The following is a 25,690-nucleotide window of genomic DNA, read 5'->3' on the forward strand; positions in this document are numbered from 1 at the left end:
CGATCAGCCAATGATCGGCTGATTGTATCGTTTATGCAGCAGAAAATATTATAGTTGTCGTCAACACACCTCCCTGTGTAAACAGGGAGACGTCCTGCCGACATGATAGAAATGTATGGGGACGAGCGATCGGAGTAAAGAGCGTTCGTCCCCATCCATAGCTCCTTGTGAAAGGAGCAAACGAGCGCTGATCAACGAGTTCTCTTGTTGATCGCCGCTCGTTTACACAGCCCATGTCGGAGGACCCTAAGTAAGGTATATTTTATTTCTGTTATTCCAATTAATTAGTACATAGGGCGGGATATTTATGAATTGTATTCCAGGCTAACTAAACAGAAAATAAATCATGTGGACCCTAAGAAATTAGCTTTGACTATGATCCATGGGAAAGGTGAGGGAGGCAGCTGCTCAGGTTATAGCGACATCTCCTCCATAGGAAGAGACACATTTGATTGAATGACAGGAATATTCTTACAGCCCCTTGAATATCATAGAGCAGAGGGATAACTTGAAGCTCCTGTGGTATCTGGCACCAAGATGTTAGCAGCAGATCCTTTAACCTGTAAGTTGCAAGGTGCGGCCTTCATGGATCAGATGCGCGATCAGATGCTCGATCAAATGGCTGCAGGTGTTATTTCTACAGCACATCCCACAGATACTCCATTGGATTGAGATCTGGGGTATTTGGAGGACAAGTCAACATCTTGAACTCTTTGTTATGTTCCTCAAACCATTCCTCAAGAATTTTTGCAGTGTGGCGGGGCGCATTGTCCTGCTAAAAGAGGGCACTGCAAAAATGAAGAGGTGTTTAGGTAGGTGTTACGTGTCAAAGTCACATCCACATGAATGCTAGGGACCAAGGTTACACAGCAGAGCATCACACTGCCTCCGCCGGCTTGTCTTCTTTCCATAGTGCATCCTGGTACCATCTCTTCCCCAGGTAAACAATGAACGTGCACCACACTGTTCACACGATGTAAAAAATATTAAAATAAATGTTATTCGTCAGACCAGACCACCGTCTTCCATTCCTCCATGGTTCAGTTCTGCCCATTGTAGGCACTTTCGGGGGTGGACAGTGGTCAGCATGGGCATTCTGACCGGTCTGCTGCTAAACAGCCCTATATGCTGCAAGCTGCGATGCTCTGCGTGTTCTTACACCTTTCTATCATAGCCAGCAGTAACTTTTCCATCAATTTGTGCTACAGTAGGTCTTCTGTGGGATCGGACCAGACGGGCTGGCCTTCGCTTTCCACAAGCATCAATGAACCTTGGGTGCCCATGACCCTGTCGCCGCTTCACCAGTTGTCCTTTCTTGGATCACTTTTGGTAGCTACTAACCACTGCATACCGGAACACCCCACAAGACCTGCCATTTTGGAGATGCTATGGCCCAGTCGTCTAGCCATCACAATTTGGCCTTTGTCACAGTCGCTCAGATCCTTACACTTCCCATTTTTCCTGCTTCCAACACCTCAACTTCAAGAAATGACTGTTCACTTGCTGCCTAATATATTGCACCCCTTGACAGGCGCCATTGTAACAAGATCATCAATGTTTTTTCTTTTGTTTGTCAGTAGTTTTAATGTTTTAGCTGGTTGGTGTACAATATGTTTGTATATTATTTAGTTTTATCATATACAGCTTTCATTACATATTGAAACAAGTTGTTTTGTTTGGACACCTAAATAGGTATTTCAATAAAAGACATAAAAGGCTCCAGTGTCCCCCATTCTCATCACAATCCGGGGTGAGAATATTTTTGCTTCTCCCATAAACTGTAATCAAAAGCGACATGTGTACGTTGACCCTCTTTTGTCGGGTTGCAAAGAACAACAGTTGATGTAGGACCCCTGGTGATCCTGGGAGAGCCGTCAGACCATCACAACCAGACATTTATGGCGTATCCTAGAGATGTCTATCATCGGAATACCCCTTAAAAGTTTACCATCGCTAATATTAAGTGGGGATTAATTACAAAAACTACTGCAAAGAAAGTTTAGTGGTGTTGCCCATTGCAACCAATCATATTCCAGCTGAAACGGTTTTAGTACAAGTTTAAAAAAAAAAATTAAAAAGTGATCTGATTGGTTTCCTCTGGCATTACCTGTGTTTTCATTGAATAAAATGGCTGCCCATATGATATACAAAAATGTAACGTAAACATATACTTACTGACAGATGGAGCCATTTATGGCATTGAAGCATTCTCCATTACGATGGCAGTAGTCTGGGTTATTGAAGCATGGCCCAGTGCAGTAACAGTGCATTTCATCACATGTTGGGATGTAGCCAGCGTAACTTAGAGAACAGGTCAGGAACTGTTTCATGTCTTCTACCTCTGTAAAATGTAAGAGATACAGATTAATGTACCCAATAATGAAAGCATATATGAGAAATACGAAAATGTCAACGTTTGGCCAGTGCCCACAAGCTCTAACTCCACCCAAAGCTTTAGAGTCTGTTCACATCTGCGTTAGAGGCTCGGTCTACGGTAAAAGTCACAGACACCCCGATGGAACCCGTTAAAGTCAATGGGTTCTGTTGGGCACTGCTGGTGTCCGTCGTACCACAGAACCGAAGCTTCTGGAATTTTCGTTACTCTGCTACTCTGATGGAGCAGAACAAGGAAAAGACCAACGCAAGTGTGAACTTGACCTTCATTTACTCAGAGATTACCTACTGTCTTCTACTAGGTCACAGGCGAAGCCTATGCTGGCTATGACAGCCGAGTCTGTCCAATTGTCATGGTCAGCATAGGCTTCAGCTGCGACCTAGTAGAGGACAGTGGGGGATCTGCAGAATGACAACAAGCAAGTACATTTTGGGACACTTACTAAATTTTTTGTTTCTGTAAGTCAGGATCATGATATAGTATAAACTATTACATGTTTAATATAAGAGCTCAATTTATTGTCCGACTATCATGACACTGCCCGTTTCTTTCTACTGTAATGGTGATTTTTACGTCTACTTAAATAAGGTCCATTTACACACAGCAAGAATCATTACTTAGCGATTATTGCCTAGTCTAAATGCACAAAAAGAGCAAAATTAACATACATAATAATCATTGCTATCATAAGTTGTAATTTAAATATCTCCCACCTGACATTTCTATTTAAAATAGATATGCCGTTATGATTGAACTTGCGTTCGAAAATGGAGGCATATCTACGATGAATGTACGGATGGAAATGTCTACCAGTATCGATTATCAAACCACCGATCGTTTGACTGTAGTCTGAAACATTGCTATGTGTAAACGAAGGGATTTTCTAGCCATCAATGTTTGATCATTGGGGGTCTGACCCCCGGGGACCCCTGTATTTCAGCAGAATGAAGGTTCTACTCAATATATCCTTTTCATCGTTTACACAAACACAACTGCTCGTCCATATGGGCGGCTGGGCCGGGTACTACAGCTTAGTCCCATTTAAGTGATTGTGTCGCTGCCCCTTCATTCCGCTGATCGGCCAGCTGCCAAGGGTCAGATCCCCTATGATCCACCTTTAAAGGCCAGTTCTAATGATGTCATCAATATTTACATCTCGGAAAAACCCCTTTAAACCAAATCCTGAATATTGAGGATTGATCTGATTCTCTCAATTCCATTTGTGTGGTACTCACAGGGGACTAGAAAGCTGAGATCTATGGTACTCTTTGGATGGTAATGGTATTAGTGATACGGATAATAGTAATAGTAAATTTTATTGTCACGCTGGAGGGATGATTTATGACCTCTATTAATATGACATATGGGGCATCCCTTATTAGACATTAGTATTCATCTGCTTTTGGACTTTTATACAGATCCGAGTGCATCTGCAGAACTAATAGAGAGACTAAGGGGCTTTTTCCCAATAATTGTAGTTACTTTGCGGTATAATTTTTACCGAAACACAGTAGCTACCGAGTAGCTACAGTGTTAATGATGTGCAGATATAAAACTTACTAGTTATGGTAGGAGATTCCGGCTGCACGCTTTTCCTGACAGTAACACCCATCTTTTGTTCGAGTTCTGGTAGTGACTGGTCCAGAGAATTGTTCAACTCCGACTCCAATTGCTCGTTTATGAAGTCAATGCCCGTCTGGTTGTTAGGATATGTATAGACAGCAGTGCTGTTTACAATAATACTCCCATTCCTATAAACAGAGATATTGTTTTAATAAAGTCGTGACGTCCTACCATGTCAGTGCTATAGACGTAAAGTGCTTGGTGTGAGATACCATTAGAATTAAATTTGTTTTCCGATCTGGTTCTACCTATTCTGTGTGAAAACTTTAAAAAACACAAAAAACAAATCAGAGGAAATGGGCTTAATAGCAAAAAATGAGCACCCTCTACATACTAGACCCAAACTTCTAACCTGGGGCCAGGATCTGGACTGCATTTCCACTTTATGAAGGTCAGTGTGATCCTTGGACCGGTTTCCCCATCCTTAACATTGTAGTGCCTGTAGAGAGGGGAGCCCTGCCCAAATTTTAGGTTTTGTGAACACCCCAATGAGAGGTGCTATGAGCCAATAGCATATGGGTGTTTTATTATGGCTTATATTGTACCTCCATGTTCCTCTGACTTTATCCGGGGCATACAGACATTTATTTTTCAAATGAATTTGTGAGAAGAAAAAAATTGTGGCATGCAGTATTGCATACCGTATTAAAAGGTTATTCTCCCAGGGGCACCATACGGCAGCACATAGAGGGGCAGATTTATTAATAAGGGCTTTTTAAGGACAGATAGTCAAAAGGCCCTTTTACACGGGCCAATTATCGGGCAAACACTGTTGCCAATAATTGCCCTGTGTAAACAGGGAGCCGCGCTGCCGACATGATAATAATGTATGGGGACGAGCGATCGGAGTAACGAGCGCGCATCCCCATACATAGCTCCATAACTCGTCCTGGACCAGTTTGCATGGTCCAGGACGAGCCCTGTAAGACCACCTTGAATCTAGATGTGCTAGGCTGAAGATGCGCCAAATCTTTCACTTGTTTGATAGATTTGGTGCATGTTAGACTCCGTTCTCTTCTTTACACTACCTATTGGTTGGTATAATTTATACTAGTATTTTGTGCTACAAAACTGGCGCATGCCAGTGATAAATACGGCGCATTTCACGACTTTAAAAATTCATGACCATATTTTAATTATGCGACTGAACGTAAATCAAGGATCTCTTTCTGGCGCATGCATTAATAAATTTGGCAAATGATATATGCGCCAAGAAATTAGGCGCATGAACGCCAGAACAGAGGCGCAAAAGGCAATAATAAATCTGCATGGAACCATAAAGACTCGATGTGCCGCCATTTCTAGGGGATAGAACATTCCAGATAAAAGTGCCTCGCTGACGGGTTTCCTGGCGTCTTTTTTTCCCCCGCAGTTATTTTGCCTTTGCTCAACTTGTACCTATGTGTCCCTTGATTTTACACCCCAACTTTGTAATTATGAAAGTACCTGAAGCCGTGGATGATAACTTTAAAAAAATATTCAGGCGCTGCTCTTTTGAAAGCAACTTCCAGCTGTAAAGAGAACACAAAAAAAGTCAGAATATGAAAATAATAGAACATTGTCGTAGATTCTGCCCTAACCAGTAATACATTCCCGATACTTCATTATATCACTTCAGTGTGACTGTAAGATACAACGCAATACTCAGTAAAGAGGATTTCCACCCAAGACTTAAAATTTGTCCCAATATATCTAAATCCTCCCTACGTATACTTCTAAAATACACCGCAAACCTAGTGTTACAATAGAGGGAATACTCCTTCAATAAGGACGAAAAAAGCCAAAACTTAATGTTATATTATTAATATAAATAATATACATAACTGGCCATATATCAGTACAATGCTGTATGTTGGCAGTTTTATACTTACGACATTTAGTACTTGCGTATACAGGTTTATGTACTCTGAGGACGATGGGTTGTTTAAAGACATTTCGAAAGTCTTATCTATGGTGATCTCAACAAAGAAGTTACGTTTTGGGCCTTTTTCTTTATCTGTAAAACAAAATGATTCGCTTCAATTTCACTTTTAAGTATTCTTAAAAACATAGAAATGTTTTCATTGAGGCTTTCAGAAATGATTTCCTTTTTTAGTAATGGAAGAAACTGGAACTAATGCTAGGAAATATACAGAAATATATTTATACAGTTGAAACATATTAAAATGTATGTAAACTTTTGCAGCCACTTTTTTGCTTTGCTCCAATGTATCTAAAATTAAAAAAAACTGAAGTAACTATACAAATGGTCTTCATTAAGAATACCCTTCTGTCTTGTGTATATAGCTCCTATGCAGATCTAGGTGTCACCATGGTTACAGACTATAAACAAATGTAGTGTAGTCTGATCCTGAAGTCATGTATAAAGGCCCTTTTACACTGGCAAGTTATCGGGCAAACGGGTTGTCAGTAAATGACCACCACAATGTCTGAAAGCTAAGAATATGCATTTCTATATAAAGATATTTGCCAAACAAATGTAAATAGGTTCCCCCGAATAAGATAAACCCCTAAAGTACATAATATAAATACATTTATATAAAAACTTAAATGTAACTTACTTAACACAGCAGCTGTCTCATTTTTTCCATATGCGCAATCCCTTCCGATGAGATCTTTATTGCAAACACAAGTGCAGCTACCATTTTTAGATGAGCACTGTTGGTTTTCAGTGCTCGTACACAGTTGTGTAGTAGTATTTAAAGATGTAATTGATGGAGTGGATATTGTTCCGCTGGAAGTCACAATGGTAGTGGTATTTAGGCTACTGTATAATGAAGAGGTGGATGTTTTTACCGTGGTAGAATTATTTAGTGGGGCTTTAGTTGTGATGTTGGAATAATCATTGGAAGAGGAGGTGGAATTACTACTTTGTGTTAGAGGTCTAGGTGGACTGCTCGAGCTTACTGAAGCTGGAGAAGTTGGCGTAGTAATATTTGGTTGTACTGGTAAAGATGTTACAATAGGAGTGCTAAGTACATTGTCAGACACATTAGTAACAGTTGATGTTACTGTGGCATGTGGTGTAGACGTCTCTGACATAAAAGTTGAAGTGTCATCTGTAACTGTGGTAGGGATGTTTTCTGAAGTTGGACCTGTTGTACTTGATGCAGAGGATGTTGATGCTGTTTCTAAAGGAATGCTGGTTTCCTCGCTTGGAAAAGATACGGTTGAAATTGTGGAAAATGTTGAGGTGGGAAAACTTTCAGTTGTAAGACTAGTCACAGTTGTGGAAATTGTCTCGATCGTTGGAGTCGATGACAAAGTGTTATTCACTACAGGTAAGATTGTTGGTCCCGACGTTGGTGTCTCTGTTACTGTTGTAGCTGTTAACTCAGAAGTTGTAGCAGGACGTGGACTAGTTTGTGTGGCTGTTAATATAATTTCTGAAGTTGTTGTTTTCTCTGGTAAGAAGGTGGATGAACCAGTTGACAAGAAGGTGGAAGGTTCTGTAGAAAATGTGCTAGTTTCCTCAGTTCTGGTAGAAGTAATTGCTTTGGTGGATAGTTCAGAAGTGAAGACAGAGCTAGATCCTGTTGATGCAGAAGACGATGTTTGTTCTACTGTAGATAGGTTAGTCTTTTCAGTGGTACTGGATTCTTGAGATGGTAAAGTCTCTGATCTTACTGTAGTTTTTTGTGTAGATGTCTGTGACATAAATGTTGAAGCGTGATCTGTGACTGTGTTTTCTGAAGTTGGACCTGTTGTACTTGAGGCAGATGATGTTGATGCTGTTTCTAAAGGAATGCTGGTTTCCTCGCTTGGAGAAGATACTGTTGAAATTGTGGAAAATGTTGAGGTGGGAAAACTTTCCGATGCAAGACTAGTTACAGTTGTGGAAATTGTCTCGATCGTTGGATTCGATGACAAAGTGTTATTCACTACAGGTAAGATTGTTGGTCCCGACGTTGGTATCTCTGTTACTGTTGTAGCTGTTAGCTCAGAAGTTGTAGCAGGACGTGGACTAGTTTGTGTGGCTGTTAATAAAATTTCTGAAGTTGTTGTTTTCTCTGGTAAGAAGGTGGATGAACCAGTTGACAAGAACGTGGAAGGTTTTGTAGAAAATGTGCTAGTTTCCTCAGTTCTGGTAGAAGTAATTGCTTTGGTGGACAGTTCAGAAGTGAAGACAGAGCTAGATCCTGTTGATGCAGAAGACGATGTTTGTTCTACTGTTGATAGGTTAGTTTTTTCAGTGGTACTGGAATCTTGAGATGGTAAAGTCTCTGATCTTACTGTAGTTTTTTGTGTAGATGTCTGTGACATAATTGTTGAAGCGTGATCTGTGACTGTGGTAGAGATGTTTTCTGAAGGCTGACCTGTTGTACTTAAAGCAGATGATGTTGATGCTGTTTCTAAAGTAATGCTGGTTTTCTCGCTTGGAGAAGATACAGTTGAAATTGTGGAAAATGTTGAGGTTGGAAAACTTTCAGTTGTAACACTAGTCACAGTTGTGGAAATTGTCTCGATCGCTGGAGTTGATGACAAAGTGTTATTCACTACAGGTGAGATTATTGGTTCCGACCTTTGTGTCTCTGTTACTGTTGTAGCTGTTAACTCAGAAGTTGTAGCAGGACGTGGACTAGTTTGTGTGGCTGTTAATATAATTTCTGAAGTTGTTGTTTTCTCTGGTAAGAAGGTGGATGAAAGTGTTGACAAGAAGGTGGAAGGTTTTGTAGAAAATGTGCTAGTTTCCTCAGTTCTGGTAGAAGTAATTGCTTTGGTGGACAGTTCAGAAGTGAAGCCCGTGCTAGATCCTGTTGATGCAGAAGACGATGTTTGTTCTACTGTTGATAGGTTAGTCTTTTCAGTGGTACTGGATTCTTGAGATGGTAAAGTCTCTGATCTTACTGTAGTTTGTTGTGTAGATGTCTGTGACATAAATGTTGAAGTGTGATCTGTGACTGTGTTTTCTGAAGTTGGACCTGTTGTACTTGAGGCAGATGATATTGATGCTGTTTCTAAAGGAATGCTGGTTTCCTCGCTTAAAGAAGATACGGTTGAAATTGTGGAAAATGTTGAGGTTGGAAAACTTTCAGTTGTAAGACTAGTCACAGTTGAGGAAATTGTCTCGATCATTGGAGTCGATGACAAAGTGTTATTTACTACAGGCAAGATTGTTGGTTCCGACCTTGCTGTCTCTGCTACTGTTGTAGCTGTTAACTCAGAAGTTGTAGCAGGACGTGGACTAGTTTGTGTGGCTGTCAATATAATTTCTGAAGTTGTTGTTTTCTCTGGTAAGAAGGTGGATGAAAGAGTTGACATGAAAGTGGAAGGTTCTGTAGAAAATGTGCTCGTTTCCTCAGTTCTAGTAGAAGTAATTGCTTTGGTGGACAGTTCAGAAGTGAAGACAGAACTGGATCCTGTTGATGCAGAAGACGATGTTGGTTCTACTGTTGATTGGTTAGTCTTTTCAGTGGTGCTGGATTCTTGAGATGGTAAAGTCTCTGATCTTACTGTAGTTTGTGGTGTAGATGTCTGTGACACAGAAGCTGAAGCGTTATCTGTGACTGTGGTAGAGATATTTTCTGAAGTTGGACCTGTTGTACTTGAGGCAGAGGATGTTGATGCTGTTTCTAAAGGAGTGCTGGTTTCCTCGCTTGGAGAAGATACGGTTGAAATTGTGGAAAATGTTGAGGTTGGAAAACTTTCAGTTGTAAAACTAGTCACAGTTGTGGAAATTGTCTCGATCGTTGGATTCGATGACAAAGTGTTATTTACTACAGATGAGATTGTTGGTTCCGACCTTGCTGTCTCTGCTACTGTTGTAGCTGTTAACTCAGAAGTTGTAGCAGGACGTGGACTAGTTTGTGTGGCTGTTAATAAAATTTCTGAAGTTGTTGTTTTCTCTGGTAAGAAGGTGGATGAACCAGTTGACAAGAAGGTGGAAGGTTTTGTAGAAAATGTGCTAGTTTCCTCAGTTCTGGTAGAAGTAATTGCTTTGGTGGATAGTTCAGAAGTGAAGACAGAGCTAGATCCTGTTGATGCAGAAGACGATAATTGTTCTACTGTTGATAGGTTTGTTTTTTCAGTGGTACTGGAATCTTGAGATGGTAAAGTCTCTGATCTTACTGTAGTTTTTTGTGTAGATGTCTGTGACATAATTGTTGAAGCGTGATCTGTGACTTTGGTAGAGATGTTTTCTGAAGGCTGACCTGTTGTACTTAAAGCAAATGATGTTGATGCTGTTTCTAAAGTAATGCTGGTTTTCTCGCTTGGAGAAGATACGGTTGAAATTGTGGAAAATGTTGAGGTTGGAAAACTTTCAGTTGTAACACTAGTCACAGTTGTGGAAATTGTCTCGATCGCTGGAGTTGATGACAAAGTGTTATTCACTACAGGTGAGATTGTTGGTTCCGACCTTGCTGTCTCTGCTACTGTTGTAGCTGTTAACTCAGAAGTTGTAGCAGGACGTGGACTAGTTTGTGTGGCTGTTAATATAATTTCTGAAGTTGTTGTTTTCTCTGGTAAGAAGGTGGATGAAACAGTTGACAAGAAAGTGGAAGGTTCTGTAGGAAATGTGCTAGTTTCCTCAGTTCTGGTAGAAGTAATTGCTTTGGTGGACAGTTCAGAAGTGAAGACAGAGCTAGATCCTGTTGATGCAGAAGACGATGTTTGTTCTACTGTTGATAGGTTAGTCTTTTCAGTGGTACTGGATTCTTGAGAAGGTAAAGTCTCTGATCTTACTGTAGTTTGTGGTGTAGATGTCCGTGACATAGAAGCTGAAGCGTTATCTGTGACTGTGGTAGAGATATTTTCTGAAGTTGGACCTGTTGTACTTGAGGCAGAGGATGTTGATGCTGTTTCTAAAGGAATGCTGGTTTCCTTGCTTGGAGAAGATACGGGTGAAACTGTGGAAAATGTTGAGGTGGGAAAACTTTTCGATGTAAGACTAGTCACAGTTGTGGAAAATGTCTCGATCGTTAAAGTTGTTGACAAAGTGTTATTCACTACTGGTAAGATTGTTGGTCCAGACTTTGGTGTCTCTGTTACTGTTGTAGCTGTTAACTCAGAAGTTGTAGCAGGACGTGGACTAGTTTGTGTGTCTGTTAATACAATTTCTGAAGTTGTTGTTTTCTCTGGTAAGAAGGTGGATGAAAGTGTTGACAAGAAGGTGGAAGGTTCTGTAGAAAATGTGCTAGTTTCCTCAGTTCTGGTAGAAGTAATTGCTTTGGTGGACGGTTCAGAAGTGAAATCAGAGCTAGATCCTGTTGATGCAGAAGACGATGTTTGTTCTACTGTTGATTGGTTAGTCTTTTCAGTGGTGCTGGATTCTTGAGATGGTAAAGTCTCTGATCTTACTGTAGTTTGTGGTGTAGATGTCTGTGACACAGAAGCTGAAGCGTTATCTGTGACTGTGGTAGAGATATTTTCTGAAGTTGAAGCTGTTGTACTTGAGGCAGAGGATGTTGATGCTGTTTCTAAAGGAGTGCTGGTTTCCTCGCTTGGAGAAGATACGGTTGAAATTGTGGAAAATGTTGAGGTTGGAAAACTTTCAGTTGTAAAACTAGTCACAGTTGTGGAAATTGTCTCGATCGTTGGATTCGATGACAAAGTGTTATTTACTACAGGTGAGATTGTTGGTTCCGACCTTGCTGTCTCTGCTACTGTTGTAGCTGTTAACTCAGAAGTTGTAGCAGGACGTGGACTAGTTTGTGTGGCTGTTAATATAATTTCAGAAGTTGTTGTTTTCTCTGGTAAGAAGGTGGATGAAACAGTTGACAAGAAAGTGGAAGGTTCTGTAGAAAATGTGCTAGTTTCCTCAGTTCTGGTAGAAGTAATTGCTTTGGTGGACAGTTCAGAAGTGAAGACAGAGCTAGATCCTGTTGATGCAGAAGACGATGTTTGTTCTACTGTTGATAGGTTAGTCTTTTCAGTGGTACTGGATTCTTGAGATGGTAAAGTCTCTGATCTTACTGTAGTTTGTTGTGTAGATGTCTGTGACATAAATGTTGAAGTGTGATCTGTGACTGTGTTTTCTGAAGTTGGACCTGTTGTACTTGAGGCAGAGGATGTTGATGCTGTTTCTAAAGGAATGCTGGTTTCCTCGCTTGGAGAAGATACGGTTGAAATTGTGGTAAATGTTGAGGTTGGAAAACTTTTAGTTGTAAAACTAGTCACAGTTGTGGAAATTGTCTCGATCGTTGGAGTCGATGACAAAGTGTTATTTACTACAGGTAAGATTGTTGGTTCAGACCTTGGTGTCTCTGTTACTGTTGTAGCTGTTAACTCAGAAGTTGTAGCAGGACGTGGACTAGTTTGTGTGGCTGTTAATATAATTTCTGAAGTTGTTGTTTTCTCTGGTAAGAAGGTGGATGAAACAGTTGACAAGAAAGTGGAAGGTACTGTAGAAAATGTGCTAGTTTCCTCAGTTCTGGTAGAAGTAATTGCTTTGGTGGACAGTTCAGAAGTGAAATCAGAGCTAGATCTTGTTGATGCAGAAGACGATGTTTGTTCTACTGTTGAAAGGTTAGTCTTTTCAGTGGTACTGGATTCTTGAGATGGTAAAGTCTCTGATCTTGCTGTAGTTTGTTGTGTAGATGTCTGTGACATAAATGTTGAAGTGTGATCTGTGACTGTATTTTCTGAAGTTGGACCTGTTGTACTTGAGGCAGATGATGTTGATGCTGTTTCTAAAGGAGTGCTGGTTTCCTCGCTTAAAGAAGATACGGTTGAAATTGTGGAAAATGTTGAGGTGGGAAAACTTTCAGATGTAAAACTAGTCACAGTTGTGGAAATTGTCTCGATCGTTGGAGTCGATGACAAAGTGTTATTTACTACAGGTAAGATTGTTGGTTCCGACCTTGGTGTCTCTGTTACTGTTGTAGCTGTTAACTCAGAAGTAGTAGCAGGACGTGGACTAGTTTGTGTGGCTGTTAATATAATTTCTGAAGTTGTTGTTTTCTCTGGTAAGAAGGTGGATGAAAGAGTTGACAAGAAAGTGGAAGGTTCTGTGGGAAATGTGCTCGTTTCCTCAGTTCTGGTAGAAGTAATTGCTTTGGTGGACAGTTCAGAAGTGAAGACAGAGCTAGATCCTGTTGATGCAGAAGACGATGTTGGTTCTACTGTTGATTGGTTAGTCTTTTCAGTGGTGCTGGATTCTTGAGATGGTAAAGTCTCTGATCTTACTGTAGTTTGGGGTGTAGATGTCTGTGACACAGAAGCTGAAGCGTTATCTGTGACTGTGGTAGAGATATTTTCTGAAGTTGGACCTGTTGTACGTGAGGCAGAGGATGTTGATGCTGTTTCTAAAGGAATGCTGGTTTCCTCGCTTGGAGAAGATACGGTTGAAATTGTGGAAAATGTTGAGGTTGGAAAACTTTCAGTTGTAAAACTAGTCACAGTTGTGGAAATTGTCTTGATCGTTGGATTCGATGACAAAGTGTTATTTACTACAGGTGAGATTGTTGGTTCCAACCTTGCTGTCTCTGCTACTGTTGTAGCTGTTAACTCAGAAGTTGTAGCAGGACGTGGACTAGTTTGTGTGGCTGTTAATATAATTTCAGAAGTTGTTGTTTTCTCTGGTAAGAAGGTGGATGAAACAGTTGACAAGAAAGTGGAAGGTACTGTAGAAAATGTGCTAGTTTCCTCAGTTCTGGTAGAAGTAATTGCTTTGGTGGACAGTTCAGAAGTGAAATCAGAGCTAGATCCTGTTGATGCAGAAGACGATGTTTGTTCTACTGTTGAAAGGTTAGTCTTTTCAGTGGTACTGGATTCTTGAGATGGTAAAGTCTCTGATCTTACTGTAGTTTGTTGTGTAGATGTCTGTGACATAAATGTTGAAGTGTGATCTGTGACTGTGTTTTCTGAATTTGGACCTGTTGTACTTGAGGCAGATGATGTTGATGCTGTTTCTAAAGGAGTGCTGGTTTCCTCGCTTAAAGAAGATACGGTTGAAATTGTGGTAAATGTTGAGGTTGGAAAACTTTCAGTTGTAAGACTAGTCACAGTTGTGGAAATTGTCTCGATCGTTGGAGTCGATGACAAAGTGTTATTTACTACAGGTAAGATTGTTGGTTCCGACCTTGCTGTCTCTGCTACTGTTGTAGCTGTTAACTCAGAAGTTGTAGCAGGACGTGGACTAGTTTGTGTGGCTGTTAATATGATTTCTGAAGTTGTTGTTTTCTCTGGTAAGAAGGTGGATGAAAGAGTTGACAAGAAAGTGGAAGGTTCTGTGGAAAATGTGCTAGTTTCCTCAGTTCTGGTAGAAGTAATTGCTTTGGTGGACATTTCAGAAGTGAAGACAGAGCTAGATCCTGTTGATGCAGAAGACGATGTTTGTTCTACTGTTGATAGGTTAGTCTTTTCAGTGGTACTGGATTCTTGAGATGGTAAAGTCTCTGATCTTACTGTAGTTTGTGGTGTAGATGTCTGTGACACAGAGGCTGAAGCGTGATCTGTGACTGTGGTAGAGATATTTTCTGAAGTTGGACCTGTTGTACTTGAGGCAGATGATGTTGATGCTGTTTCTAAAGGAATGCTGGTTTCCTCGCTTAAAGAAGATACGGTTAAAATTGTGGAAAATGTTGAGGTGGGAAAACTTTCAGATGTAAAACTAGTCACAGTTGTGGAAATTGTCTCGATCGTTGGAGTCGATGACAAAGTGTTATTTACTACAGGTAAGATTGTTGGTTCCGACCTTGGTGTCTCTGTTACTGTTGTAGCTGTTAACTCAGAAGTTGTAGCAGGACGTGGACTAGTTTGTTTGGCTGTTAATATAATTTCTGAAGTTGTTGTTTTCTCTGGTAAGAAGGTGGATGAAAGAGTTGACAAGAAAGTGGAAGGTTCTGTAGAAAATGTGCTCGTTTCCTCAGTTCTGGTAGAAGTAATTGCTTTGGTGGACAGTTCCGAAGTGAAGACAGAGCTAGATCCTGTTGATGCAGAAGACGATGTTTGTTCTACTGTTGATAGGTTTGTTTTTTCAGTGGTACTGGATTCTTGAGATGGTAAAGTCTCTGATCTTACTGTAGTTTGTTGTGTAGATGTCTGTGACATAAATGTTGAAGTGTGATCTGTGACTGTGTTTTCTGAAGTTGGACCTGTTGTACTTGAGGCAGATGATGTTGATGCTGTTTCTAAAGGAATGCTGGTTTCCTCGCTTGGAGAAGATACGGTTGAAATTGTGGAAAATGTTGAGGTGGGAAAACTTTCAGATGTAAAACTAGTCACAGTTGTGGAAATTGTCTCGATCGTTGGATTCGATGACAAAGTGTTATTTACTACAGGTGAGATTGTTGGTTCCGACCTTGCTGTCTCTGCTACTGTTGTAGCTGTTAACTCAGAAGTTGTAGCAGGATGTGGACTAGTTTGTGTGGCTGTTAATATAATTTCAGAAGTTGTTGTTTTCTCTGGTAAGATGGTGGATGAAACAGTTGACAAGAAAGTGGAAGGTACTGTAGAAAATGTGCTAGTTTCTTCAGTTCTGGTAGAAGTAATTGCTTTGGTGGACAGTTCAGAAGTGAAATCAGAGCTAGATCCTGTTGATGCAGAAGACGATGTTTGTTCTACTGTTGAAAGGTTAGTCTTTTCAGTGGTACTGGATTCTTGAGATGGTAAAGTCTCTGATCTTACTGTAGTTTGTTGTGTAGATGTCTGTGACATAAATGTTGAAGTATGATCTGTGACTGTGTTTTCTGAAGTTGGACCTGTTGTACTTGAGGCAGATGATGTTGATGCTGTTTCTAAAGGAGTGCTGGTTTCCTCGCTTAAAGAAGATACGGTTGAAATTGTGGTAAATGTTGAGGTTGGAAAACTTTCAGTTGTAAAACTAGTCACAGTTGTGGAAATTGTCTCGATCGTTGGAGTCGATGACAAAGTGTTATTTACTACAGGTAAGATAGTTGGTTCCGACCTTGGTGTCTCTGCTACTGTTGTAGCTGTTAACTCAGAAGTTGTAGCAGGACGTGGACTAGTTTGTGTGGCTGTTAATATAATTTCTGAAGTTGTTGTTTTCTCTGGTAAGAAGGTGGATGAAAGAGTTGACAAGAAAGTGGAAGGTTCTGTGGAAAATGTGCTCGTTTCCTCAGTTCTGGTAGAAGTAATTGCTTTGGTGGACAGTTCAGAAGTGAAGACAGAGCTAGATCCTGTTGATGCAGAAGACGATGTTGGTTCTACTGTTGATTGATTAGTCTTTTCAGTGGTGCTGGATTCTTGAGATGGTAAAGTCTCTGATCTTACTGTAGTTTGTGGTGTAGATGTCTGTGACACAGAAGCTGAAGCGTTATCTGTGACTGTGGTAGAGATATTTTCTGAAGTTGGACCTGTTGTACTTGAGGCAGAGGATGTTGATGCTGTTTCTAAAGGAATGCTGGTTTCCTCGCTTGGAGAAGATACGGTTGAAATTGTGGAAAATGTTGAGGTGGGAAAACTTTCAGATGTAAAACTAGTCACAGTTGTGGAAATTGTCTCGATCGTTGGATTCGATGACAAAGTGTTATTTACTACAGGTGAGATTGTTGGTTCCGACCTTGCTGTCTCTGCTACTGTTGTAGCTGTTATCTCAGAAGTTGTAGCAGGACGTGGACTAGTTTGTGTGGCTGTTAATATAATTTCATAAGTTGTTGTTTTCTCTGGTAAGATGGTGGATGAAACAGTTGACAAGAAAGTGGAAGGTACTGTAGAAAATGTGCTAGTTTCTTCAGTTCTGGTAGAAGTAATTGCTTTGGTGGACAGTTCAGAAGTGAAGACAGAGCTAGATCCTGTTGATGCAGAAGACGATGTTTGTTCTACTGTTGATAGGTTAGTCTTTTCAGTGGTACTGGATTCTTGAGATGGTAAAGTCTCTGATCTTACTGTAGTTTGTGGTGTAGATGTCTGTGACACAGAGGCTGAAGCGTGATCTGTGACTGTGGTAGAGATATTTTCTGAAGTTGGACCTGTTGTACTTGAGGCAGATGATGTTGATGCTGTTTCTAAAGGAATGCTGGTTTCATCGCTTAAAGAAGATACGGTTAAAATTGTGGAAAATGTTGAGGTGGGAAAACTTTCAGATGTAAAACTAGTCACAGTTGTGGAAATTGTCTCGATCGTTGGAGTCGATGACAAAGTGTTATTTACTACAGGTAAGATTGTTGGTTCCGACCTTGGTGTCTCTGTTACTGTTGTAGCTGTTAACTCAGAAGTTGTAGCAGGACGTGGACTAGTTTGTGTGGCTGTTAATATAATTTCTGAAGTTGTTGTTTTCTCTGGTAAGAAGGTGGATGAAAGAGTTGACAAGAAAGTGGAAGGTTCTGTAGAAAATGTGCTCGTTTCCTCAGTTCTGGTAGAAGTAATTGCTTTGGTGGACAGTTCCGAAGTGAAGACAGAGCTAGATCCTGTTGATGCAGAAGACGATGTTTGTTCTACTGTTGATAGGTTAGTCTTTTCAGTGGTACTGGATTCTTGAGATGGTAAAGTCTCTGATCTTACTGTAGTTTGTTGTGTAGATGTCTGTGACATAAATGTTGAAGTGTGATCTGTGACTGTGTTTTCTGAAGTTGGACCTGTTGTACTTGAGGCAGATGATGTTGATGCTGTTTCTAAAGGAATGCTGGTTTCCTCGCTTGGAGAAGATACGGTTGAAATTGTGGAAAATGTTGAGGTGGGAAAACTTTCAGATGTAAAACTAGTCACAGTTGTGGAAATTGTCTCGATCGTTGGATTCGATGACAAAGTGTTATTTACTACAGGTGAGATTGTTGGTTCCGACCTTGCTGTCTCTGCTACTGTTGTAGCTGTTAACTCAGAAGTTGTAGCAGGACGTGGACTAGTTTGTGTGGCTGTTAATATAATTTCAGAAGTTGTTGTTTTCTCTGGTAAGATGGTGGATGAAACAGTTGACAAGAAAGTGGAAGGTACTGTAGAAAATGTGCTAGTTTCTTCAGTTCTGGTAGAAGTAATTGCTTTGGTGGACAGTTCAGAAGTGAAATCAGAGCTAGATCCTGTTGATGCAGAAGACGATGTTTGTTCTACTGTTGAAAGGTTAGTCTTTTCAGTGGTACTGGATTCTTGAGATGGTAAAGTCTCTGATCTTACTGTAGTTTGTGGTGTAGAAGTCTGTGACACAGAAGCTGAAATGTTATCTGTGACTGTGGTAGAGATATTTTCTGAAGTTGGACCTGTTGTACTTGAGGCAGATGATGTTGATGCTGTTTCTAAAGGAGTGCTGGTTTCCTCGCTTAAAGAAGATACGGTTGAAATTGTGGTAAATGTTGAGGTTGGAAAACTTTCAGTTGTAAAACTAGTCACAGTTGTGGAAATTGTCTCGATCGTTGGAGTCGATGACAAAGTGTTATTTACTACAGGTAAGATAGTTGGTTCCGACCTTGGTGTCTCTGCTACTGTTGTAGCTGTTAATTCAGAAGTTGTAGCAGGACGTGGACTAGTTTGTGTGGCTGTTAATATAATTTCTGAAGTTGTTGTTTTCTCTGGTAAGAAGGTGGATGAAAGAGTTGACAAGAAAGTGGAAGGTTCTGTGGAAAATGTGCTCGTTTCCTCAGTTCTGGTAGAAGTAATTGCTTTGGTGGACAGTTCAGAAGTGAAGACAGAGCTAGATCCTGTTGATGCAGAAGACGATGTTTGTTCTACTGTTGAAAGGTTAGTCTTTTCAGTGGTACTGGATTCTTGAGATGGTAAAGTCTCTGATCTTACTGTAGTTTGTTGTGTAGATGTCTGTGACATAAATGTTGAAGTGTGATCTGTGACTGTATTTTCTGAAGTTGGACCTGTTGTACTTGAGGCAGAGGATGTTGATGCTGTTTCTAAGGGAATGCTGGTTTCCTCGCTTGGAGAAGATACGGTTGAAATTGTGGAAAATGTTGAGGTGGGAAAACTTTCAGATGTAAAACTAGTCACAGTTGTGGAAATTGTCTCGATCGTTGGATTCGATGACAAAGTGTTATTTACTACAGGTGAGATTGTTGGTTCCGACCTTGCTGTCTCTGCTACTGTTGTAGCTGTTATCTCAGAAGTTGTAGCAGGACGTGGACTAGTTTGTGTGGCTGTTAATATAATTTCATAAGTTGTTGTTTTCTCTGGTAAGATGGTGGATGAAACAGTTGACAAGAAAGTGGAAGGTACTGTAGAAAATGTGCTAGTTTCTTCAGTTCTGGTAGAAGTAATTGCTTTGGTGGACAGTTCAGAAGTGAAATCAGAGCTAGATCCTGTTGATGCAGAAGACGATGTTTGTTCTACTGTTGAAAGGTTAGTCTTTTCAGTGGTACTGGATTCTTGAGATGGTAAAGTCTCTGATCTTACTGTAGTTTGTGGTGTAGAAGTCTGTGACACAGAAGCTGAAATGTTATCTGTGACTGTGGTAGAGATATTTTCTGAAGTTGGACCTGTTGTACTTGAGGCAGAGGATGTTGATGCTGTTTCTAAAGGAATGCTGGTTTCCTCGCTTGGAGAAGATACGGTTGAAATTGTGGAAAATGTTGAGGTTGGAAAACTTTCAGTTGTAAAACTAGTCACAGTTGTGGAAATTGTCTCGATCGTTGGATTCGATGAAAAAGTGTTATTCACTACAGGTGAGATTGTTGGTTCCGACCTTGCTGTCTCTGCTACTGTTGTAGCTGTTAACTCAGAAGTTGTAGCAGGACGTGGACTAGTTTGTGTGGCTGTTAATATAATTTCAGAAGTTGTTGTTTTCTCTGGTAAGAAGGTGGATGAAACAGTTGACAAGAAAGTGGAAGGTTCTGTAGAAAATGTGCTAGTTTCCTCAGTTCTGGTAGAAGTAATTGCTTTGGTGGACGGTTCAGAAGTGAAATCAGAGCTAGATCCTGTTGATGCAGAAGACGATGTTTGTTCTACTGTTGATAGGTTAGTCTTTTCAGTGGTACTGGATTCTTGAGATGGTAAAGTCTCTGATCTTACTGTAGTTTGTTGTGTAGATGTCTGTGACATAAATGTTGAAGTGTGATCTGTGAGTGTGTTTTCTGAAGTTGGACCTGTTGTACTTGAGGCAGAGGATGTTGATGCTGTTTCTAAAGGAATGCTGGTTTCCTCGCTTGGAGAAGATACAGTTGAAATTGTGGTAAATGTTGAGGTTGGAAAACTTTCAGTTGTAAGACTAGTCACAGTTGAGGAAATTGTCTCGATCGTTGGAGTCGATGACAAAGTGTTATTTACTACAGGTGAGATTGTTGGTTCCGACCTTGGTGTCTCTGCTTCTGTTGTAGCTGATAACTCAGAAGTTGTAGCAGGACGTGGACTAGTTTGTGTGGCTGTTAATATGATTTCTGAAGTTGTTGTTTTCTCTGGTAAGAAGGTGGATGAAAGAGTTGACAAGAAAGTGGAAGGTTCTGTGGAAAATGTGCTCGTTTCCTCAGTTCTGGTAGAAGTAATTGCTTTGGTGGACATTTCAGAAGTGAAGACAGAGCTAGATCCTGTTGATGCAGAAGACGATGTTTGTTCTACTGTTGATAGGTTAGTCTTTTCAGAGGTACTGGATTCTTGAGATGGTAAAGTCTCTGATCTTACTGTAGTTTGTGGTGTAGATGTCTGTGACACAGAGGCTGAAACGTGATCTGTGACTGTGGTAGAGATATTTTCTGAAGTTGGACCTGTTGTACTTGAGGCAGATGATGTTGATGCTGTTTCTAAAGGAATGCTGGTTTCCTCGCTTAAAGAAGATACGGTTAAAATTGTGGAAAATGTTGAGGTGGGAAAACTTTCAGATGTAAAACTAGTCACAGTTGTGGAAATTGTCTCGATCGTTGGAGTCGATGACAAAGTGTTATTTACTACAGGTAAGATTGTTGGTTCCGACCTTGGTGTCTCTGTTACTGTTGTAGCTGTTAACTCAGAAGTTGTAGCAGGACGTGGACTAGTTTGTGTGGCTGTTAATATAATTTCTGAAGTTGTTGTTTTCTCTGGTAAGAAGGTGGATGAAAGAGTTGACAAGAAAGTGGAAGGTTCTGTAGAAAATGTGCTCGTTTCCTCAGTTCTGGTAGAAGTAATTGCTTTGGTGGACAGTTCCGAAGTGAAGACAGAGCTAGATCCTGTTGATGCAGAAGACGATGTTTGTTCTACTGTTGATAGGTTTGTTTTTTCAGTGGTACTGGATTCTTGAGATGGTAAAGTCTCTGATCTTACTGTAGTTTGTTGTGTAGATGTCTGTGACATAAATGTTGAAGTGTGATCTGTGACTGTGTTTTCTGAAGTTGGACCTGTTGTACTTGAGGCAGATGATGTTGATGCTGTTTCTAAAGGAATGCTGGTTTCCTCGCTTGGAGAAGATACGGTTGAAATTGTGGAAAATGTTGAGGTGGGAAAACTTTCAGATGTAAAACTAGTCACAGTTGTGGAAATTGTCTCGATCGTTGGATTCGATGACAAAGTGTTATTTACTACAGGTGAGATTGTTGGTTCCGACCTTGCTGTCTCTGCTACTGTTGTAGCTGTTAACTCAGAAGTTGTAGCAGGACGTGGACTAGTTTGTGTGGCTGTTAATATAATTTCAGAAGTTGTTGTTTTCTCTGGTAAGATGGTGGATGAAACAGTTGACAAGAAAGTGGAAGGTACTGTAGAAAATGTGCTAGTTTCTTCAGTTCTGGTAGAAGTAATTGCTTTGGTGGACAGTTCAGAAGTGAAATCAGAGCTAGATCCTGTTGATGCAGAAGACGATGTTTGTTCTACTGTTGAAAGGTTAGTCTTTTCAGTGGTACTGGATTCTTGAGATGGTAAAGTCTCTGATCTTACTGTAGTTTGTTGTGTAGATGTCTGTGACATAAATGTTGAAGTATGATCTGTGACTGTGTTTTCTGAAGTTGGACCTGTTGTACTTGAGGCAGATGATGTTGATGCTGTTTCTAAAGGAGTGCTGGTTTCCTCGCTTAAAGAAGATACGGTTGAAATTGTGGTAAATGTTGAGGTTGGAAAACTTTCAGTTGTAAAACTAGTCACAGTTGTGGAAATTGTCTCGATCGTTGGAGTCGATGACAAAGTGTTATTTACTACAGGTAAGATAGTTGGTTCCGACCTTGGTGTCTCTGCTACTGTTGTAGCTGTTAACTCAGAAGTTGTAGCAGGACGTGGACTAGTTTGTGTGGCTGTTAATATAATTTCTGAAGTTGTTGTTTTCTCTGGTAAGAAGGTGGATGAAAGAGTTGACAAGAAAGTGGAAGGTTCTGTGGAAAATGTGCTCGTTTCCTCAGTTCTGGTAGAAGTAATTGCTTTGGTGGACAGTTCAGAAGTGAAGACAGAGCTAGATCCTGTTGATGCAGAAGACGATGTTGGTTCTACTGTTGATTGATTAGTCTTTTCAGTGGTGCTGGATTCTTGAGATGGTAAAGTCTCTGATCTTACTGTAGTTTGTGGTGTAGATGTCTGTGACACAGAAGCTGAAGCGTTATCTGTGACTGTGGTAGAGATATTTTCTGAAGTTGGACCTGTTGTACTTGAGGCAGAGGATGTTGATGCTGTTTCTAAAGGAATGCTGGTTTCCTCGCTTGGAGAAGATACGGTTGAAATTGTGGAAAATGTTGAGGTGGGAAAACTTTCAGATGTAAAACTAGTCACAGTTGTGGAAATTGTCTCGATCGTTGGATTCGATGACAAAGTGTTATTTACTACAGGTGAGATTGTTGGTTCCGACCTTGCTGTCTCTGCTACTGTTGTAGCTGTTATCTCAGAAGTTGTAGCAGGACGTGGACTAGTTTGTGTGGCTGTTAATATAATTTCATAAGTTGTTGTTTTCTCTGGTAAGATGGTGGATGAAACAGTTGACAAGAAAGTGGAAGGTACTGTAGAAAATGTGCTAGTTTCTTCAGTTCTGGTAGAAGTAATTGCTTTGGTGGACAGTTCAGAAGTGAAGACAGAGCTAGATCCTGTTGATGCAGAAGACGATGTTTGTTCTACTGTTGATAGGTTAGTCTTTTCAGTGGTACTGGATTCTTGAGATGGTAAAGTCTCTGATCTTACTGTAGTTTGTGGTGTAGATGTCTGTGACACAGAGGCTGAAGCGTGATCTGTGACTGTGGTAGAGATATTTTCTGAAGTTGGACCTGTTGTACTTGAGGCAGATGATGTTGATGCTGTTTCTAAAGGAGTGCTGGTTTCATCGCTTAAAGAAGATACGGTTAAAATTGTGGAAAATGTTGAGGTGGGAAAACTTTCAGATGTAAAACTAGTCACAGTTGTGGAAATTGTCTCGATCGTTGGAGTCGATGACAAAGTGTTATTTACTACAGGTAAGATTGTTGGTTCCGACCTTGGTGTCTCTGTTACTGTTGTAGCTGTTAACTCAGAAGTTGTAGCAGGACGTGGACTAGTTTGTGTGGCTGTTAATATAATTTCTGAAGTTGTTGTTTTCTCTGGTAAGAAGGTGGATGAAAGAGTTGACAAGAAAGTGGAAGGTTCTGTAGAAAATGTGCTCGTTTCCTCAGTTCTGGTAGAAGTAATTGCTTTGGTGGACAGTTCCGAAGTGAAGACAGAGCTAGATCCTGTTGATGCAGAAGACGATGTTTGTTCTACTGTTGATAGGTTAGTCTTTTCAGTGGTACTGGATTCTTGAGATGGTAAAGTCTCTGATCTTACTGTAGTTTGTTGTGTAGATGTCTGTGACACAGAAGCTGAAATGTTATCTGTGACTGTGGTAGAGATATTTTCTGAAGTTGGACCTGTTGTACTTGAGGCAGATGATGTTGATGCTGTTTCTAAAGGAGTGCTGGTTTCCTCGCTTAAAGAAGATACGGTTGAAATTGTGGTAAATGTTGAGGTTGGAAAACTTTCAGTTGTAAAACTAGTCACAGTTGTGGAAATTGTCTCGATCGTTGGAGTCGATGACAAAGTGTTATTTACTACAGGTAAGATAGTTGGTTCCGACCTTGGTGTCTCTGCTACTGTTGTAGCTGTTAATTCAGAAGTTGTAGCAGGACGTGGACTAGTTTGTGTGGCTGTTAATATAATTTCTGAAGTTGTTGTTTTCTCTGGTAAGAAGGTGGATGAAAGAGTTGACAATAAAGTGGAAGGTTCTGTGGAAAATGTGCTCGTTTCCTCAGTTCTGGTAGAAGTAATTGCTTTGGTGGACAGTTCAGAAGTGAAGACAGAGCTAGATCCTGTTGATGCAGAAGACGATGTTGGTTCTACTGTTGATTGATTAGTCTTTTCAGTGGTGCTGGATTCTTGAGATGGTAAAGTCTCTGATCTTACTGTAGTTTGTGGTGTAGATGTCTGTGACACAGAAGCTGAAGCGTTATCTGTGACTGTGGTAGAGATATTTTCTGAAGTTGGACCTGTTGTACTTGAGGCAGATGATGTTGATGCTGTTTCTAAAGGAATGCTGGTTTCCTCGCTAAAAGAAGATACGGTTGAAATTGTGGTAAATGTTGAGGTTGGAAAACTTTCAGTTGTAAAACTAGTCACAGTTGTGGAAATTGCCTCGATCGTTGGATTCGATGACAAAGTGTTATTTACTACAGGTGAGATTGTTGGTTCCGACCTTGCTGTCTCTGCTACTGTTGTAGCTGTTAACTCAGAAGTTGTAGCAGGACGTGGACTAGTTTGTGTGGCTGTTAATATAATTTTAGAAGTTGTTGTTTTCTCTGGTAAGAAGGTGGATGAAAGAGTTGACAAGAAAGTGGAAGGTTCTGTAGAAAATGTGCTAGTTTCCTCAGTTCTGGTAGAAGTAATTGCTTTGGTGGACATTTCAGAAGTGAAGACAGAGCTAGATCTTGTTGATGCAGAAGACGATGTTTGTTCTACTGTTGATAGGTTAGTCTTTTCAGTGGCACTGGATTCTTGAGATGGTAAAGTCTCTGATCTTACTGTAGTTTGTGGTGTAGATGTCTGTGACACAGAAGCTGAAGCGTTATCTGTGACTGTGGTAGAGATATTTTCTGAAGTTGGACCTGTTGTACTTGAGGCAGAGGATGTTGATGCTGTTTCTAAAGGAATGCTGGTTTCCTCGCTTGGAGAAGATACGGTTGAAATTGTGGAAAATGTTGAGGTGGGAAAACTTTCAGATGTAAAACTAGTCACAGTTGTGGAAATTGTCTCGATCGTTGGATTCGATGACAAAGTGTTATTTACTACAGGTGAGATTGTTGGTTCCGACCTTGCTGTCTCTGCTACTGTTGTAGCTGTTATCTCAGAAGTTGTAGCAGGACGTGGACTAGTTTGTGTGGCTGTTAATATAATTTCATAAGTTGTTGTTTTCTCTGGTAAGATGGTGGATGAAACAGTTGACAAGAAAGTGGAAGGTACTGTAGAAAATGTGCTAGTTTCTTCAGTTCTGGTAGAAGTAATTGCTTTGGTGGACAGTTCAGAAGTGAAATCAGAGCTAGATCCTGTTGATGCAGAAGACGATGTTTGTTCTACTGTTGAAAGGTTAGTCTTTTCAGTGGTACTGGATTCTTGAGATGGTAAAGTCTCTGATCTTACTGTAGTTTGTTGTGTAGATGTCTGTGACATAAATGTTGAAGTGTGATCTGTGACTGTATTTTCTGAAGTTGGACCTGTTGTACTTGAGGCAGAGGATGTTGATGCTGTTTCTAAGGGAATGCTGGTTTCCTCGCTTGGAGAAGATACGGTTGAAATTGTGGAAAATCTTGAGGTTGGAAAACTTTCAGTTGTAAAACTAGTCACAGTTGTGGAAATTGTCTCGATCGTTGGATTCGATGACAAAGTGTTATTTACTACAGGTGAGATTGTTGGTTCCGACCTTGCTGTCTCTGCTACTGTTGTAGCTGTTAACTCAGA

At 40.4% G+C, this 25,690-nt stretch overlaps 1 protein-coding gene across 1 annotated transcript; it reads right to left on the reverse strand.

Moving 5' to 3' along the window:
- Window positions 1-2,719: 2,719 nt before the first annotated feature.
- On the reverse strand, window positions 2,720-7,060 carry LOC142662570 (uncharacterized). Its single transcript, XM_075840783.1, has 5 exons — window positions 6,580-7,060; window positions 5,890-6,014; window positions 5,465-5,529; window positions 3,956-4,146; window positions 2,720-2,796 (listed from the first exon to the last, which is right to left on the reverse strand). The coding sequence occupies exons 1-5, from the start codon at window positions 7,058-7,060 to the stop codon at window positions 2,720-2,722; spliced, it is 939 nt and encodes a 312-aa protein (XP_075696898.1).
- Between the last annotated feature and the right edge of the window lie 18,630 nt (window positions 7,061-25,690).

The sequence above is a fragment of the Rhinoderma darwinii genome, chromosome 10, assembly GCF_050947455.1.
Source record: "Rhinoderma darwinii isolate aRhiDar2 chromosome 10, aRhiDar2.hap1, whole genome shotgun sequence".
NCBI classification, from domain to species: domain Eukaryota; kingdom Metazoa; phylum Chordata; class Amphibia; order Anura; family Rhinodermatidae; genus Rhinoderma; species Rhinoderma darwinii.